Source organism: Anopheles coustani, chromosome 2 (assembly GCF_943734705.1).
Source record: "Anopheles coustani chromosome 2, idAnoCousDA_361_x.2, whole genome shotgun sequence".
NCBI classification, from domain to species: Eukaryota; Metazoa; Arthropoda; class Insecta; order Diptera; family Culicidae; genus Anopheles; species Anopheles coustani.
In genome coordinates, this window is record NC_071289.1 from 66,850,796 (window position 1) to 66,869,614 (window position 18,819).

General features: G+C 44.1%; 2 protein-coding genes across 2 annotated transcripts in view; one reads left to right on the forward strand and one right to left on the reverse strand.

Annotated features, from left to right (window-relative positions):
* Positions 1-18,819, forward strand: part of LOC131264870 (uncharacterized) — a 97,945-nt gene that overhangs the window by 48,370 nt on the left and 30,756 nt on the right. The window contains exons 3-6 of the mRNA XM_058267137.1: positions 5,080-5,995; positions 7,030-7,151; positions 13,360-13,442; positions 16,050-16,168. Coding sequence (XP_058123120.1) covers positions 5,080-5,995; positions 7,030-7,151; positions 13,360-13,442; positions 16,050-16,168 — 1,240 coding nt within the window. The remainder of the gene's footprint in view (positions 1-5,079; positions 5,996-7,029; positions 7,152-13,359; positions 13,443-16,049; positions 16,169-18,819) is intronic.
* Positions 52-2,658, reverse strand: LOC131262422 (uncharacterized oxidoreductase YoxD-like). Its single transcript, XM_058264416.1, has 5 exons — positions 2,098-2,658; positions 842-914; positions 598-781; positions 413-538; positions 52-326 (listed from the first exon to the last, which is right to left on the reverse strand). The coding sequence occupies exons 1-5, from the start codon at positions 2,656-2,658 to the stop codon at positions 224-226; spliced, it is 1,047 nt and encodes a 348-aa protein (XP_058120399.1). The 3' UTR covers positions 52-223.

Below are 18,819 nucleotides of genomic sequence, written 5' to 3' on the forward strand. Positions count from 1 at the left end.
TCGAGGGGTTGAAAACACATTCAATTTTGTCTTTATTGGCCAACGTCGGCATTGAACATCTTTGGAGTTTGGATCACTTGGGATGGTTGTTGCGCAAACATGCTTTGGGTTCTGCTTTGGGTTGGACCGTTTGGCTCGCTTCAGGTAATTGTGGTAAAGATGTATGCGCCGGTCACCCAGCGTGAGGGAAAGAGTAGCTCATGGAGCGCCATCATTGACGCCTTCAAGGTTGTTTGGAGCCATTTTCTTGGGCCGACATTAGCTTCGGTATTTTCCCTCGCATTACGCAGCGCACCAGCAAGTGCCGCAGGCCAGACGGTAGACATCTGCGAAGGGGATGAAAATAATACATGATAATTCATAGCTTCACGATCACCTCGCAGCATCCTATCGGAAGGCACGTGGATCATACTCGAACTGCTTGCAAAATAGAGCCAAAATGTTTGGCACGAACACTTCCCGCTTGTTGGCCAGGACGCCGGTGACAATCTGCTCGGCAACCTGCTCCGGTGTGAACACATAGAACCGCTTGAGGAAGCTACAAAAAGAACTGGATATAAGAACTATTCCGATCTTAAAACGCCCTTCCGCGCGTACTTTAAACTGTCCAACATCTCCATAAACTGTTGGCGCGTGGCTATCAACGACGGATAGACGCAGGTTGTGTGCAGCTCGTGGTCAAGTCCGTCCATCCGAAGCTCGCTGTTTAGCGCCTCCATTAGTGCGCGGACGGCATACTTAGTCACGGTGTATGGAATGAAGCGTCCCACCGGAAAGTAGGCTGCAACAAGAGCAAGGGCATTAATGGGCCTTATGCTGAAGGGTAACCCGCGTTTCTTACCCGCTATCGAAGCAATCCCCACGATGTGTCCACGGTGTCGATCGGTCATGCCGGGTAAAAATGAGCGAATTGTCTGAATGGGAGTGAAATGAAGCATGGTAATCGATTGCAATTATCTTTCACTGGAATCATAAATGATGCCGTCATTAGTTCTGAGATAAGATGAATATTAAGCTATGTTTTATAAACCCCAGGTTAGTTTCAAGCAAGTTGTGATGCAGGTTAGTCAAAATGAGTACAAAATAAAGAAACAGTACTAATGCTCACCATGTTATTTACAAATATTCACATTTCACTTCCGTACGTAACGATATTATCATTGTTTGTACATAGTTTTCACTTGTTAATAGTTGCATAATCACCTTATGTCTGCAGAAATATCTTGGAGGATAATACTAATTTTCTTATACAACTTTTTTGATGTACAAACCCCGTAGTTTACATCGTTTTTTTTTTAACGAGCGTACCTACACTCGTTTAACATTTTCAGTGTGTTTCGTTTTTGCATCTTTTCCACGCCCGTATGTTCAGTTGAATCAGCGTATCGAAATCGAGGTAAGGTGTTGTACAAGGCAAACTGATTAGCGAACAGCTAATACCGGTAGATGCGCGAGGTGCTGTGCTGGTTTATTGACTTTCACATGCCGGACATACGTCGTATTAGTGTGGATAATTGAATTAGTCCAACGCTGTTGAACACATTTTCAGACCCTTTCCCACGTTCAACAACAAGAAATTTCTGCGGTTTGATTTAATTTGAATTGTGGGTTGGAAAATACTATCATTTTCATTTTATTTTAAACTCAGTGTAGTCTATAAAAAAAACACCCAGTGAACTTTTTTTTGAAGATTTACTTCTTTCTGCTGATTTGTGCGATTTGTTTTTGCCTACTCAAATATTTCTTCATGCATTTTTGGGTATTTAATAAGGAACCTTCTCACTTTTCATTAATATACAATATAATCATTATTTCATTATGTCGATATGAGAATTATTAATTGCGACAACACAGAAATAAACAATTCAACTTGGCGAAAAAATGTATGATAAGTTTTGACATGCTTGTAATTTTACATAAAAATTGTAATAACATTGAAATTTGAACGTATTCGCACACAACTTGTTTGGTGCAATACTTTATAAACACAACTGAAATGATACATACAACGCACACAAAAAGAAAACTTTGTTTTTAGGGGAATGCAAACACTTATTCCCATGGAACACGGAAACCAACTCGCATCGAAAAGCTTACCCAAAAATGCGAAAGCAGGTTCACGTTGATAATCCGCTCGAGGTCGGCGGCGTTGCCTCCGCTGAGCGACAGTACCGCCAGCAGACCAGCATTATTGACCAGCACGTCGACGGGGCCTAGCTTGGTCTCGACTGCAACCCGCAACCGGTCCACCTCCTCGCTGCTGGCGATGTCCGCCAGGAACGCTTCCGACTTCACGCCAAGCTGGCGCACATCCGCCGCCGTCCTCTGCGCACCCGGCAGATCGATGTCGACGACGGCCACATGGCAGCCTTCGCGAGCTAGTCGAAGGCAAAGCGCCCGACCGAGACCGTTCGCACCGCCGGTCACTAGAGCCGTTTGACCGCGGATCGACTTCTTTTTTGCCGGCAACACCAACCCGACCACTGCCTGCACAATCAGTGGGATCAGCTGCAGAAGGAAGTGCAGCGTGTCCGGAATCACATGGCGCACCACGAACTGCAACAACTTCAATGGTTGCGCCTTGGAGCTGCGCTCAGCCAGCTTGGCCGGCACGTAGCCTTCGTCTGCGTTTGTGAAGTAGGGCACTTCGCCTTCCATTGTGTGAAAATCACTTGAAACCGTTGCACGTTACTCTTAAGCTTGAGCGCCGATGATCTGTTCGCTGAGCACTCTGTGGCGCGACTGACGGCTCATCGCGGATGTAAAGTACTCGCGGGCCTCCGAGTGAAGATGGAGCCTGCACACGCCACGCGCGTCTGTTGGTCGCGTCTCTGCCAAAGACAAAGATTCACACGATATGACTTACGATAGGATGATGAGGGGTTCGCGTCACTCTGGTAGACGGTACACGCACACATCAACCAGCCTTGGCTTTACAGGTACGCTGACTTTTCACATGTTGTCTCTATCCAATGGACCGTTTACAAATGAGCGCGTTGAACCTTCCCTGCGAATCTCCCATTCGGTGTTAGGTTCATCCAATCCCATTTCCTGTTTCGCTGAACAGGTTCTTCATCCACATCCCAATGTTTCCATCTATATGCATGAGTGACATCCGTTTTTAACACCTTACGTACACGGTCACCGTAACCTTGACACAAAACTGTTCTTTCGTCATCATTCGTTTGCATCCAAAATTTTGCAAAGTTTTCTCCTATTGATTTTTCAGTTTTGGTAATGCACTGGGATGTTGTACAGGTCAGTGATATTTGTTGTAAGGTCAATTAATCATAATAGCTGAGCTTATTTGATTGAATTGCTATTTATTGGATGGATTAAAACAAAGAATGGAGGAAAATTAAAGTGATTAAGAGACCAATTTGGTAGGTTAATAATCCAGTATTATATCAAAGAACCGGTAACGATGTAGAATGTTTAAGTACCATGTCAATACCCATAGCCTAAGACGGTTTTTTTTCTTTCGGTTTTAATGAATTCTTCCGTGATTTTTCAAACGTAGGTTCAAATTTTGTATAGCACGCATTTTTATTTATTTATTTATTTTTCTATCAACCGCAACCAATGATCAAGACCATACATTGCACATTGACCAAAAAAGCTTCCGAGCAAGCTGTCTAACGAGCGTGGAGAAACCCTTTAATGCATTATAGCACGATAATCATTCAACACTCACTTTTCCACAACGTGCACACCGGTCACTAATTATACACCCGACAGTTAATTGATAAGCAGCTCGAACGAACGAAGCAATTTTACGACGACGCTCCAACCCGCCATCGTGCCATTGTAAATGAGCAGAAGAAAACTAATTATGCATCAAAACATCTAAGCCCGAAACGTTCCGGTTTCGGTTACATTGCTTCCCGAAGGCGTGGCGAGTAAGGCGACAAGCCAATGCTAAAAGGTTGATGGCTGCTTGTAAATGCATCATTGAAATTTTAACCCGGATTCACTTCATTTCGCATAATTATGCTCACCAGCGAAATTGAGGAAAATGCGTTGGTTACCTTCAAAGTTTCAACGCACCCAATATGAGTTAGTTAATTAGTTTCAGCGCTTTGGTGATGGAAAAGCATCGTTCCTTTTCTCTCATTTGATACGTTGGGTCAAATGTAATCATTTCTACTCATAAAGGTTTTGAAGTGACTTTATCTTTCCCTCATTATTTTTATATATCTTTAGATTTATACCTCCTCTTAACCAAATGAGAACAAACGACGTGTTGGCTTATTATGAAAATTATTCAAATTTTTTGCCAAATTATCGGCTCATCGACAGTTCAAACATTTGCATCCGTGATGAGACGTCGTCGAAAGTTGCGCAAAATCGCACTGTAATTGAGTAATTGGCAAACACTAACATTTGTCTTCGATCGCTACCTTCTGCTGCGTTGAAACGCAAGGCCGTCTGTACACGTGCGATTGATTGCCGTAATGAGAATCGTGCGGGAAAAGTATACGTAGCTCTCGACGAATGCACCAGGTTTCATAACGGAAGCAGCGAGTTCGCGGGACCCAACCGGTGACAGGTTCGATGCTAATGAAGGCTGAATCTAGTCAAGTATTTGAGGATATTTGAATCTACGATCTATCTTTTAAAATTGTCGAATTGAATGGTAATACGCATATTAGTCTTATTTGACTGAATATTTATGGGTAAAATGTAATGAATTTAATAAATGACTGGCTAAGAAACAGAAGCTAAGCAGAGCTTTAAGCTCAGTCGATAGGTTGACATCGTACATATCACAAATCGTACCATCAAAACTATGTATTTTATAAATTTCCTTATATTGTTTGTATGAAGCCGCATGTGCGTCAACGATGTTTGTACTCTGCAAGAGTGTGATTTGCTGCTGACGAATTTTCGTCAACATTCCCCAATATTGAAGCAGATGATCTATCATGCTAAACAAAGAACTAAGTGTGTTCTCATTTCTTAAGGGGTATAAGTTCCTGGGGATGGTTGAGATTGTGGAAAAGCAATCAGCTTGAATCACCTTCGCATCCTTTTCACTTTTAGCTAACGAGCTCTTTCTTCTCTTTCTTTTGCTGACAGAAATTAATTCTACCTCCAGCGACGATAACGCATCCAACGGCGAGGAGGACGTCCTTTATCAGCGCGGTGCGTCGTTCAGCGCCAAACTCGACATATCCGATCTGCACATATCGATGAAATCGTTCGACAGCGACGATGACGAAGACGATGGCGATAATGATGGCGGTAAGGGTGGCACCGGTGGCCTGCATCTGGTTGCGTCCGCTGCCGGGGACACCGGTGGCAACCGGAAGGCTCGACCGAACAGCATCGACACGGGCGATGAGCTGGCGCGAAGAAAAGCCAATCATAACTCCAAGCCGGCACCGGCGCGGCGCAACCGTGACGGAAAGGCGAGCCGGGCGGAAAAATCCATCCAAAACGATGGCCCCGCGTTGGTGACTGCCTTCGGAGGTGGAGCTGGTGGCGGTAGTAAGCGACACGATCAGCAGCAGCAACTGCAGCAGGAAAAGAAGAAGTCGTCCTCGGGGAGCGAACGGCGAAAATACAACACAACAACCGAGGGAAGAGTTGGCACCGGTGCTAATGACGCTGGCAGCAGAAGCAATATGCCACCGGCCACGAGTGATATGGAAATCAGTGGCATATCATTATTACACTCCCAGCGCCGGCAGCGGCATGACGAGGTGGTACCGGAAACGACAGTGTCATCTGCAGCAGCAGCTGTAGCGAGATTGGCGAAAGCACCGAGCGGCGATGATGTGGACGATGATGATGATGACGCCGATGATGCACCGGAAATCAGAGCTCTGCCGCTGCTCGCCGGTTCACTGGAGGAGAACGCGGAGAAGGGCGAGCGGGCCGGCGGAAAATTACCTCCGGAGGCGATGGGTGGTGATGCCGAGGCCAATGATTTCGCTCAGGCCGTGCGCCAAGATAATGCAACGCAGCGTGTTTCGGGAGGGGCGGCGATAAGGTAAGAAGGGCTTAGGTTTGGTGCATGATTTGCATTTGTAACGCACTTTCATCACGCCGCCAAGAATGGGTTGGGTTTGCCATTGTTCGGGGAGGGTTTTTGTTTCCGAGTGTAAATTAGAAGCCATTGTAATGACGTAGTGTTTTGATAGGAGGCATTTTTCGGGTGCATAATTTAATGAATTCATTAAGCAGGATCGAATTACACCGGTATAAGGTATAACGTATAAGGCGGTATAAGTGGCATGTTTTTCTTTTGGATACGGGTAGCGCAAAGCGAATAATTGAATATCGATACCTCATTAAAATAAACACTCGAATGGTATGAAGTATGATGCTAAAAGTGAGAGTGATATGATTTTATTTTTAAATAACCGAATCATTTATATATCAAAAACCGAACGCTCTCCTTACGTCACAAAAAACTAATCACCTAAGGATCACCTTCAAAAGCATCAGTTTTCTTTTAATTCCACGAACAATCTGTAGCTGCGGAAACGGTCGAAACATTAGGAATCAAGATTATATTTAAGATATACACATGATTATCAGGTTCCATTCGCGCCACTCTTCTCGGCATTATTCTTGATGTTGGATTTGACGCAAAGACCCTCGCGGTGGCTTTCGAGCAGCCTAGGCGGCTGTTAGGCGTTCCGTTTCCATTTGCGCGTCGAGCTTCCGCTTAGTAATGGCGAGAGGAATTCTTCGGGCGATCCATTGCCGTCATTTGGCGCGGCCCAATTTGTGTCAATTCGATGACGTTCTCGGTTTCATTAGCGTGAGATGATTAAGGCGTGTGCGTAAACCCGGCTTTCTAGTGACGGCAATGAGCCAAAAAAACCGGCGTGGAATGTAAATAAATCACATCTGTTACTTCATTGCTATTCTCTTCATTTGCACTTGATTTATCCTTCGTTAGTGCCACCCTTTAGACTATCTCTTTAGTAGGGCACAATTAAACGCTCGTTTCGGGGTTTCGATCACGAGAGGGGCATAATAATGTTATTAAAATATTTTTCTTGTTTTATGTTTCAGCCTACCGTGTACTCTTGAATGTGGTCCCGAAGGAACGTGCTTCAATGGGATGGAAGGGTCAACGATTGCACCCATGCACTGTTTGTGTGCCTTTGGAAAAACTGGACCGCGGTGTGAAGAAGGTAAGTTTATCGGAACCGAATTGATGCAGAGTCATATTTGATAAATTAATCGATGAAAACTATTGAATGTTTCCAATTTTATATTTGTTAGCTACACGTTTTGCATTTTCAGAAATTTATTCATTATCTCATCTTTGTCCTACCTGACACACTTTTTCCGTGAACAATTTTTTTGGTGCCCTATAAGATCCGTTCACATTATTCGTCAATATATCATGCATGTTGCGCCTGAAAGAATAGCTCTCGTAGTATGTTTATGTTTTTCCTCTTCTACGCAAAACTTCCTTCCCTGAGGCGTACGGAACGAAAAAGGAAATTCTTTGTCGTCTGGACGAATATCAGCTTCGCAGTGGCACGCGACACGGTCTAGTGATATCGAATTCCGGAATTCCGTGCCAACGTTTCGTTCTGTTTTAATGAACCTGATCCACGAAAGTGGAAAAGCTTCTAGCGATGGCCAAAGTCAAGGTGCTGTACTATCCGGTGGTTGTCATTTGAACTACCTTAATAAAATGCGTCGCTAGTAACGTCGTGAAACGGGAGCAGAAGTAAGAATCGCATCAAATTAACACCATTCAACATTTTCTCACATTCTCTTACGTTGGTTTTCATTAATCTTATGAACGAGAAGGAATGCAACGGAACTGTTTTCCTTAGGACAACCGTTACCTTTTTTCAATTATAAGGTTATTGACTATTTTTATAAATCCTGTCCATTTATCAAAAGATGTCGTACTCAAATACTTAATTTACCATACATACAATTTGTTTATCTATCCTTTGAATTACAAGAAGCTTTTGACGGCCTTTCAAGTCCTTTTGTATGGCAAAAGCTTTGTCAAGTAAACTTTAATCAGCTGGCATGATCGTATCAGTGGGAGTTTCTGCCTGTCATGTTTTCTTTTTTCTCTGACGTCAACTTTGCTCGGGAATGCGAATCGCGCCGGCGAAACTTTTCACCGATTGAAATTAAAAGTTGCCGGTAGCAGGGCAATAAAAACCGTCAGATTTCGCTTCCATTTCGCGTCCTGGCTGCACCTCTTCCCGTCGCGTTTTATCAGCCAGGATGCACGCCCGCGCTCGTTTTCCTCGACGAAGGGAACTTTTTATTCTTCGCCTTCTATTTGCAGTGTCCTCTTCATTACTTCACTCGCGGGCGGTAAACTTCTGCAGCGAGTGGTGCTATCCGTTATTGGATCCAGGGTTTAAGCGAGCTCGAGCAGGCGGGGAGCAGGGTATTTTGGAACACTTCAGACGTGTACTGTTCGCGCGAATTCACGATCCCGCTACGATTGGTGCCATTCATTGGCCGGAAAAGTATGCCATCTGGCGAGAGTTTCGAAATTATTTTCCCACCACCGTTGGATGCAAAAGTTGGTGCGTAATGATGGTGGAAAATCGACGGAAAGTTTTTTGATATTTACTTTTTTGCAATCTACTACATCTCCGATGCCTTACCGAAAATTAGATGGTTTTCAAGTTTGCTTTTCGAAAATGGCGATAGCATGATACTGGTTATCTCGGTGGAAGATCTTCTTTAATTGAAATAAAATATTAAATTGGTCAAATTCGGCAAAATAATTAGCTTCAGCTCAATGTTTAAAGGAATGTTACCAAACTCCAACTAATTTGCCAAAGTACATCTGGCGTAATTTTCATAAAAGTTTTAACACTTCAAAAGAAAGCCGTTCGGAGAATCTACCTCCAAACTGTTAAAGAGTCCAATGCTTCAAAAGCTAAGAACAAAAACCACCAGTAACTGCAAACCAGGTGTAACATTTCTTTCCATCCGTCAGCCAAGGGTGGAACAGACCAACCCACCCGTCCAAAAGCACAAAGTGTTTCCCGCTAGACATTCGACGGCGACCGCTAAACGAGGATATAAAATTAAATGAATTTTCCGGGCAAAAATCACCATCCCGCGCCCACGGCGTCTAGGAAAGTCTTTTCCCGGGGATCACGTGCAATAAACGTTGGTGCAAAAGTTGAAGCAAAACTTTTGTTTTCCCACCACCCCATTTCCCAGCTGCTGACAAAGAGCGAATTTTTATTCCCTGTTATGCCGCGGGGCAGAAACGGCAGAAGTTTGCCAGGTGGCCAGGTGGAAAAAGGTTACTTTTGCACTTCATCTACTACCCACAGGGGTTTGGCCGATGGTGGGATCGAAAAATCAACTTCACGTCAATGAAGGTCTATTGGGAAGTAAATTTTTCCCTTCATGTGTTCGCCCGCGTTCCCGCAAAACACTCGCCTCGCATTCCACCGGCGTTGGAGCCGCTTTTCAAACCATTACGGATCGGAAGATTGTTTTCCCGCTCTTGTTCTTGGCGAAATATAAATTACAATTATGTGGCCCGACTACCGCGCTCTCTGCCTTGTTCAACCAATATCGTGCAATGCTTGTGGTATCAAAGCATTTCCACCGGGTGGTGGTGCTGTATCGTGCTTTATGGTGCCCTTTTCTTCCTCTCCATTGAATGGAAATTTACTTTTGAACCGAAATGGTAAAAGATATCCCCGTCCATTACGTCGAGGATCCTTTGAACAACTCCATCGGGCGTTTCGGCTGTGGAGCAACAATTTGGCGGCTTTGAAGAAAATGAAACCGGGATAATAATGGCTTCGTAATGCCGTCTACATACCATGATACTTTGGATCAGCATAGTGTAGTTATGTTTTTGCATGTGATACTGGGAGAAAGCGTATTCTTTACCTTGATCATGATCATTCATTGATTTTTCAGCTCCGAAAAACATGCTCTCATCTTTAGTCTTTAATATAAAATCGTTTCAAAATTTATAGATTCATGAGTTTCACTAACGATAAACGCGTATTTTCTTATTCTCGTCGAAATGAACACATTTTCTGATTGTCTACCTACCTTTCCTAATCATTCTCAATGACATGGGTTATGTAACGTTTCACTTAGGGTGGATTCGAGCTGCATTTACTGCATGCTGTTGTCATGTGTATCGTTTTACGAAAAGAAATGCACACTGACAGCCATTCCGCCACGTGTCTGTTCGTGTCTCCCATGGCATGTTACCATTGGCGTTATCCCGTTTGCGACGGGAACGGAACAGCCTTCCGACAAAGGGACGTTGCACAATGCTGCTTCGTCCTTCTACTATGCGGGTTGGTTCGTGTCCCCCGGCCTTGGTCGTGATCTCTATCCTTACCGATGCGATGCCCTTAATTTCAACTGAGACAAATCGTACAGCTACTTCATCTCTGCTGCACGACAAGCGCACGTACGGAATGGGCCCGAACGGTGACACGAATTGACATTTTGCGGAGCGGACGAGTTATGGGAGAAGGCAATGGCTGGAAAATGGAACCCGACTCCAGTACTGTGGTTGACGTTACGTGACGTTTAGGACACAAGTAGCTGGTAGGAAGGAGAGGTAGATTACTATTGCGAGCGTTACATAAAAGATAGCTGAAAATGCAAGTTTGTATGTAGTTACTGCAAGGAATAATATGAACCAGTTTGATGCAGTAAAAAAGATCTATTTTTGATGTTGTATAAGTTGTAAAATAAGCCTTTATTAAAATTCTTCTAACGTACGTATTGCTAAAAGTTTGATTTATATCTGTCTGAGATATCCTATTGCTGGAGGGAAAGTAAAAGTTCATTGAACTTCCAAAGGATATCGCTGGCACTCCAACATGTTTCACCATCGAAAAGACACAAATAAAACGATGTACAAACGAAATCGATGACACTATCCATTTCAAGAGCGTTAATTGACACATGCAGCTCGTTCGATGGGCAATAGTGACCATTTCCATCGTACCGTACCACCTTCCGCTGCTCGCCGCTGCGAGTCACGTACGTCAAGTGTGCAAGAGGGAAAAAAGGAAGCCGAAGAAAAATAAAACATCCCTAAACCATACCACAGCGCATCATGTTGCGTCCCCGTTTCGACTCCATATCGACATTCCCGGCGTCCCATAACATGCGAGGAATCCATTATCGAACCAACTGCTCGGTTGCATTCTGTCGATGTCACTCGCTAGCGGGCTGATTCCCGGTATTCGATGCAATTTGCCATCGCTGACAACGCCACTCGCCCTTAAAGAGAATATCGTATGAGCCGAGACCCAGCTCGAGTTGTCGTTGTGGTGGAAAATTGTATCGTTCCGTGCGAAAGCTTTCGGTCGGACCATCATGGCTCTTGGAGAAACGCTTGATGGGACCATGTTTGGATCGGTTTTGTTCTTTCGCGCGCCCTACTAGCAGCGTTTGGAGATGAAACATTTCGAAAACCCTCAACAACAGACGGAGCTATTTATTAATTTTCGTTACCAGATTCACTGAAGAGCGTTTCATTCCTCCGATAGCAAGATCGGTCATTGAAATCACAAACATTGTGAGTGTAACTTCAATGAGTAAATCTACATGTATTCATCGGGTTGCGTGTTGAAATACGCTTTTGTATGAAAGTTGTCAGAATATTCGAGCGTTTCTCGTTACTTCTTCATTGATGTTTATCCGGCGTAAATTATTTATTAACAGTTGAAGATGTTTTCATTTTTCTTCATCGACGTCAACACCATATTTTCTAGATAGATTTTTGCACTCTACCCAAAAAAGTGGACATTTTCCAATAACCAAAGGGGCGCCTAGCAGTAATAAAAATATATATTGATTTTCATTGAAATTAATGAACCTATCATCCTTTGCTCACTTCAAATATGTCATAAATGATTTATGTGCGCCTTCAAACCTCCCATTCTGGAAGGATCCAACACTCACGCCACTCTGGCCACTTCTTGAAACAGACGCCTTAAACTTTACGTCCCCTCAAACTTTACCGCTTTGGGACCGTGGCCTGTTCAAAAGCGGGCACTAATAAATCTCCAACCCCTTGCAGTCCGATTTGGCAACACAAACACGCACATCCCATACCCGAAGGGTGCCGGCAAAGGGTGTTAATGTGCGAGGTGCGCTTTGCCGCGTCTGTACGATTATTTTAAATCCCAGTTTTTCCGCCTCCCGGGCTCCCGCCGTGATTTGGTGTGGTGATTTTCTTCATGTGTGCTGCCCTTTTGTTCATTATTATTTCGAGCGCACCGTTCCGACTTATGCCCTCCGGCAGTGGTGGGAGGGGGGGAGAGGGCAAGTGGGTATTTTCTTGGTACGGAAAACTTAACCAAAACCGTATCGGAGCGCGCCGGAGCTGGGATTGGAAAATTGAAATCCCTCGCCCACAGTGGCATAAATTCGGAAACTTTTCAAACCCATCGTGGGAACGAAGTGGAAGGAGGATGATGGGGGGGATGCAAGGGGTCACAATTTCCTTCCCATCTTATGGCAATTGCGAGGCAGCATACTGACACACGTATGATGTGTGTGTGTGTTGTGGGGGGCGGGGAGGGGGAGGGGTTCACCGTAGAAGAAAAGACAGAATGGAAGATTCGCTTTGGATGGCATTTCGAAACCGGAAGCGACGCTTTTCGCGAAAAGCGCCGACAGTCGGATACGGGGCGCACAAAGTCTTGGAAAACTATTTCCGTTCCCTGCAGAAAGAGAAAGAGAGAACCTCCTTTAATCTGGACCGGTAAACTTTTGCCTTTGCACCCAAGCCACTCCACCCGAGTCCTCAGTGGTGGGCCAAACATTTTCGCTGACAACTGCGACGATCGCTTCGCCGGCGAGCTTTTCCTTTCAAGTCGTAGCGTAACCGGAAAATCCAATAAGATGGCTTTAGTTTCGGTGACTCAACATATCTGCGGGTTTTCGGTTGAAGATGGTTCGGAGCCGATTCTTCGGAGGCGATTCATGGCAAAACAAGTGCGTATTTCTTTGTGTGTGTGTATAGGTGAGTGGGTGGGGGTTCTGTCGATAGAATTGTGCTGCGTAATGCTGGTGGTTCGCGTCGACAGATTGCGGGTGATTGTTACCGCCGGGGAAACAATTCATCCAGCATCATTGGTTTTCGCTCGAATGGTAATTAGATTGATTGAAGGAAAACGGTTCACAGACGAACGAACATTCCGAGAAAAAGTTCCGGCTAGCCATTTTATGCCATTTATGCTGGGTGTGATGATGTTTTGTGATCTCTTGTGAACAAAAATGGCGGCAAAGGACTCTCAGTTGTACAACAAACGATTAACTGTAGAACAAAAGCAAAAAGCTATTTCGTTTAGATGATTAACTAATCATACTAAACTAATAAAAACACTCTTGGCTTTCTCTTTTCAGACACTAAAATCAACACGCCTCGCTTCAGCCAACATTCGTGGGTCGCATTTCCCGCTCTGAGAGGAGCCTACAAACATGTCCAGGTATGAATGTATTCCAGGAAACCTTAAAACCCGTGATTTCAATGGGGATCGCACCTGCGAACCAATTCTCGACCAAGTACCATACGCATTGAAGCGTCCTGATAGTTTAACGTGCTTTCAGGGTAAAAGTTAATAATGTGCTTCATTAGTTGGGTGGGAATGACCCCTTCCTTCATGTACGTTACATCATCCAACTGGTGAACGGTGGAAAACGCGTTCACGGCTGCGAATGCCGCAAGCGATGCAGTTTCTCTTTGCAATTTTAAAACGGTGATTACTTCCGCCATTCTCCGGCATGTCAGACCACAACCCGGCACTCATCAATGCCTTTCAATGTTGGCCAGCGTGTGTGGTTGGTGTGAGCGATTTCAAATTTTCAACCTCGGACGTTTCCACGATCTCGCCGTTTTGCAGGATCAGTTTATGGAGCTTTTGTGAACGTGGCTGGAACGTTGGTGGCTGGTTTTATGTTCTTCTTTTTCGATCAGTTCGAAAACGTGTAAAATAAAACAAAAACATCAACCAGAAACATCCCTATCAATGTCAATTCTGTTCCGACACCGTGGTTACGGTTTCGCGAAGCGCTATGCCAATGGGATCGTAGCCAAGCTGGACACTGAGTGGGAGTTATGTTACTTGCGGTCAAATATAAGAGTGAAAGTTCGTATCATTATAAAATTTAAACATGTTTTTTACTGAGATCTGAACCTGCTCTTTACGGAAGAACCTTAAATTTAGTTCTTACTGGTAAAATTCACAATGTAGTTTTTTGAAATTACAGTAAACCAAAGGGTTAGAACACAGTTTAAATATTTTATTGTCCTTGATCGGGCACCAAACGAGACCGTTGTGCATCTGTATGACGATCCAGTTATGTTATCATTATCATGTCCCCATCAACCCCTATCGTCCGATCCACACAATGTTGGCCGGAGCTTAGCTAGTATAACACATGCAGATACACAACCCCGAACAGCCACGCAATGATGCGAAAAACGGCCAAGGTCCGCGCAAAAACCGACGCGACAAACCGAATGTCGAAGCCACAGAAATATAAACGAGCGCCGAACGAACTGACCTCGCGCTCTTTGATACCAAAAATGGACAGAACCAAACCGAAAGTGGGAAACAAAAAATCGCCTAACTCTTTTAACAAACGAGGATGCACCACCAACGTTTCACCGATTTTCCTCCCCTGCTCTGCAAAGGATGATCTGGCCGCAGTTCTATTTCTGTCGAACATGCCCGGAATGGATGGGTTTCGAACGGCGCAAGATGCTCGCGGGTGCACCTTGCTGCACACCCTTTTTCAATTTCAGGCGTGGCCGGAGGGGACAGTGGGTGGTTGCAACAACGCTTCCAACCTTCAAAACACCCACAGCCATGTGGATGCTGCATTGTGGAGCGATGAAGGTAATTTTCCTTCGCGAGAAAATCGCTTCGCCGTTATTGTTATGCTTTCGCGGAGAAACCCCGTAACGGGGTACGCGGCCGGGAAGGGACGAAAAAAGGCCACCTTTTTTGTTCCAATAATACCCGATCCTGCTGTGTGTGGTAACACCTTGCCCGGTGTGCGCCTGAGAGTCCTTGTTGGTGTTGTTCTTCCTGCTATCACATTTTTCACTCGCATTTTGACCTCAAAACACGCCGGAGCTACAACAATGCAATGTTTGAAAATGGTTGTACGGTGTTTGTTGAGTTTTGTAGCTGTTTGTTCGTTCGGGGTTATTTTTCGTTCGTTTTGCGTTTATGTTTGTATAGGGTTTTCGATTTTTCTTCCAAACCCTCGTGGCTCTTCTCTTTTCCCCTTTTGTTTAGTGGCGTTTGTTGGTTTAACACCGATGGCAAATACATTTTTGCCGAACCGTACGTACGCTTCAGCGTTCATCCGAACGATTAAATCGGCTGCTTGTGGGATGCATTTGTTGCGAATGTTGACTCGATTGCACTCAGTGCCCTAAGCTGATCGAAAGCAAAAAACAAGTTTCGGGAAATTTAGTTTCATAAAATAATCCGGAACAAGCTGACAAGGGATAACACACCTAGACCGTTCGCTGCACAGGAATTATTTGATTGATGTGGAATAATTTTGAAGCATTGGATTGTGCTTGTTTTTCCGGAAACCAACATCAAACAAAACCCCATTGACCATAAAATAAACATTGATCACAAAATACACTCCGACAGCAGAATTACTGTTTACGCTCGGTTTCTTTTGATCACTTCCATTGAAAACATTCAAAAATTTTAACAATCAAGGTTTAATGAAAAACGAGGTGTTTAATACCGCAACAGTATTGCACTGTTTTGCTCATACTTTCCACGGAAAACTGCACCGATCGCACAGTTGGTGAAATAATATTCGTCGGATTACGAACGATTAGCTTGCGTACGCGCTTCAGCAAGCGCGTTCGTTTTTCGCCACTCCACGATTGGCCATTTTAGCAACGGAGGCGCGATGTGTATCTGTTTGCTTTTCCCGGCTTTCCCGCGCGTTGGGTACGTTGAAATGGGTTCATTTTCTCGCTCACCTGGGTGGCAGACACTTGCCGGCATCGTAACCATTTTACTTTACCATTACCCGGTTTTTTTCCCCAACCCCCACAGCTGCACGTCGAGTTTCGGCCCGAGTCTTTCGATGGGATTTTGCTGCTAACGGGCGAACGGGACGATCTGACGGGAGATTTTATGGCCCTGCTGCTCCATCAAGGCTTCGTCGAGTTCTGGTAAGTGGTTGTCACGCTCGTTATTGTTGTGCTTGTTGTTGTGTGTGTATTTTTCCAATTTACTTTTTGAATTTTGCCGAGTATGACGTTTCATTTAGCTGACGTTTGATTTTCGCTTGTTTGTACAACATTCTGTTTTTATGTTTGCCGTTATTTACTGGAGCTTGCATGTAGATAAGATTTTTCCGGATGCATTCTGCTATATTTTCGGTCGCAATGTTTGGTGGGCGTTTAATTTAACTTTATTGCAATATTATAGTGCATGTTGTTTCATGCTTCAAAATTCCGTATTTTATATGCTTCTTTCACTAATGAATCCCCATTAGTGTTACCGACAAATGACTTCTTGTGAAAAACGCAAAAATCTACCAGTGGGCAAACGAAAAACCCATTTTCCCATTTCACCCACTCCGCAATCTGCCATCCGACCGTTTGCGGCTCAACTTTGCTCAACACTTTAAAATGGATCCATTCCGGTGGCGTTGTTTGTTTGTGTTGGGTCCGCTTAATTTACAAACACACACAGACACACACCCGCCTACTGTTTGCTCCTTTAAAGGGGAACCGTTTAGTAGGACGCCATCCGGTTTCGTAGATAGTGACGGTGGGTAGTGCTCCAGGAGTTGAATCGATAGTAGCACGCTATTGGACGCGGACGTTTCCCGGTGCTGAAATGCGCCGCACAGCAATTCGGCGAATGTTTGTCAACAACTTAATCGAGTTACTGCCGGCGTCCTGTAAATGGTTGCCTCCGTTCGACCGGAACGCGCCGAGCGGACCAGGCGAAAGGATATTGACTTAGCTTACGTTCAGCTTGGGCCCGGGTTGGGTGATGCTTTTTTTCCCTTTCAGCACGACGGTTTGTTCTTTCTCCAATCCGCTTTTCGCGGATTCTCGGCTCACGGGACGGTTTCTTTTCCCAATTTTTTTTATCGTGCCGTGAAGTTACGTCGTTTCGTCGTATCGTTTCAGCGAAAAATCATACATCCCGTCAGGGCGGATCTTTTTCCGCTAGCGAAACGAAATAAAATGTATTTTGATTGGAAGGTGGACGCAGCGCCGTGAACAAACACAGGACCGTAGAACGACATCGAGCTCATTTTGTTGGGTTGATTGAATTGATTTGATGACATTTTCAAATGTTTTATTTACCTTTTCAACCCTCGGTGGGGTGCTAGAATTTATTTTTAAAGAAGCTATTGAATAAGTTTTTGCTAAAGCAAAAAATATAGCTAAACACATTATAAGTTAAATTGTGTGTACACATTTTATTTTCGAACAGATTTTTCTTCACTTTGTCTTGAAACAAAAAAACTAGACTTTAGTGCATGATCATTAGTCAATCAACACTTTCCTCTTGATCGTCCACCTCTCTATGCATCTCGAGTGGATTCACCACCGCCCACTGTTAAACATCGACCTTTGTATCGTCAAAGTACCTCGGGATAACGAATCCAAATTGGGATGCGCCTGTTGGCGCCCGGTCGGCTCCCGGTGTCGGAGACAAAAACTTGCGCCCATAAATCAGCTGGCAACTGATATTTATGTGTACATTAATTTCGAAGGAATGTTCAATTATGCAAGATAAATGTATGTGTTGAACCACTTCGACAGCCGGGCCTCGGTTGAGGGTTCCGGCCGGTGGCCCCAAAACTGCAGGCGAACGGATCATCGCCGAGCACGCCGATGCTTCCCTTTTCGCCGTACATTTTCGCCCGTGTCTGTGTGTGTGTCAACCACTTCTACTGAGCGAGGCACCAACATTGCTGTCCGTTTGTTGCTGTCCCGAACGTATGTGTGTAAGCACTTCCCGACAGGAAGCGGAAATGGTGCTCGAATAGTGCACGGGGCGCGCCTGTGCTACCGATGCCAAGGACGATGGTTGGGCACGCTGCGGTAAATGAAAAATATTTGCCAGCCATTTTTCATGCTTCCAGGCGGCAGACACTTGCTCTCGGTCGTTCTTGTCTTGTTAAGCAACTATCGAAACCTATACTGCACCGATAGTTTGTCAAGGTGTTTGAAAGGCTTAAGTGAGGAAAAAGTACTACGTGTAAAATTTTAGTTATCATAGGAAATGACTTAGAAACATTTTTAATTACTAAGAAGTAATTAAGTAACATAACTTAAGTAACATTAAATCGTTAAACCAGGGGTCCCCAGGGAAACCCATCTAAATTTTGACATTATCACGATGTCAGTTGTTTTTTGAAAAAAAAAAAATTAAAACAAATTGTTGAAAGAAGTGCTCAATACTAAGTGAATTCCTCCTACAATTTTCAATTGACTTTTTCTATCGAATTTGCTTTATTGATCGTGCTAAAATTTCCTAGTCTCATGAGTCCGGAGGGGAAAAACTCGTTTACTATGCATCCAAAATAACTATGATCAACAAAGATGTAAAATAAGTCTCGCAACATTAAAAAATTCTCGTAGCAGAATTATTTTCACTATGTCAGTAGTCAAGTAGTAAGTCAGTAGTAAGTCAGCAAAATCAAAACACTTTGAAATAATGAGAGTAGAGAAATAATTTCCAGAACAATCAAAATAAATTATGCAACGGTACAACGAACCAAAATGTATCTGTTAAAAAAGATCACAGTTCAATGAAAAGTATCATACTTCTTTTCGTTGAATTTTAATCGTTTAAA

Bases quoted from the DNA above. Each gene is read 5' to 3' on its own strand.
- LOC131262422 (XM_058264416.1), bottom strand. From the start codon at position 2,658: ATGGAAGGCGAAGTGCCCTACTTCACAAACGCAGACGAAGGCTACGTG. The intron at 539-597 runs GTACGCGCGGAA...TTCTTTTTGTAG, and splicing joins GAGATGTTGGACAGTTTAAA to CTTCCTCAAGCGGTTCTATG. The intron at 327-412 runs GTATGATCCACG...TCCCCTTCGCAG, and splicing joins CTATTTTGCAAGCAGTTCGA to ATGTCTACCGTCTGGCCTGC.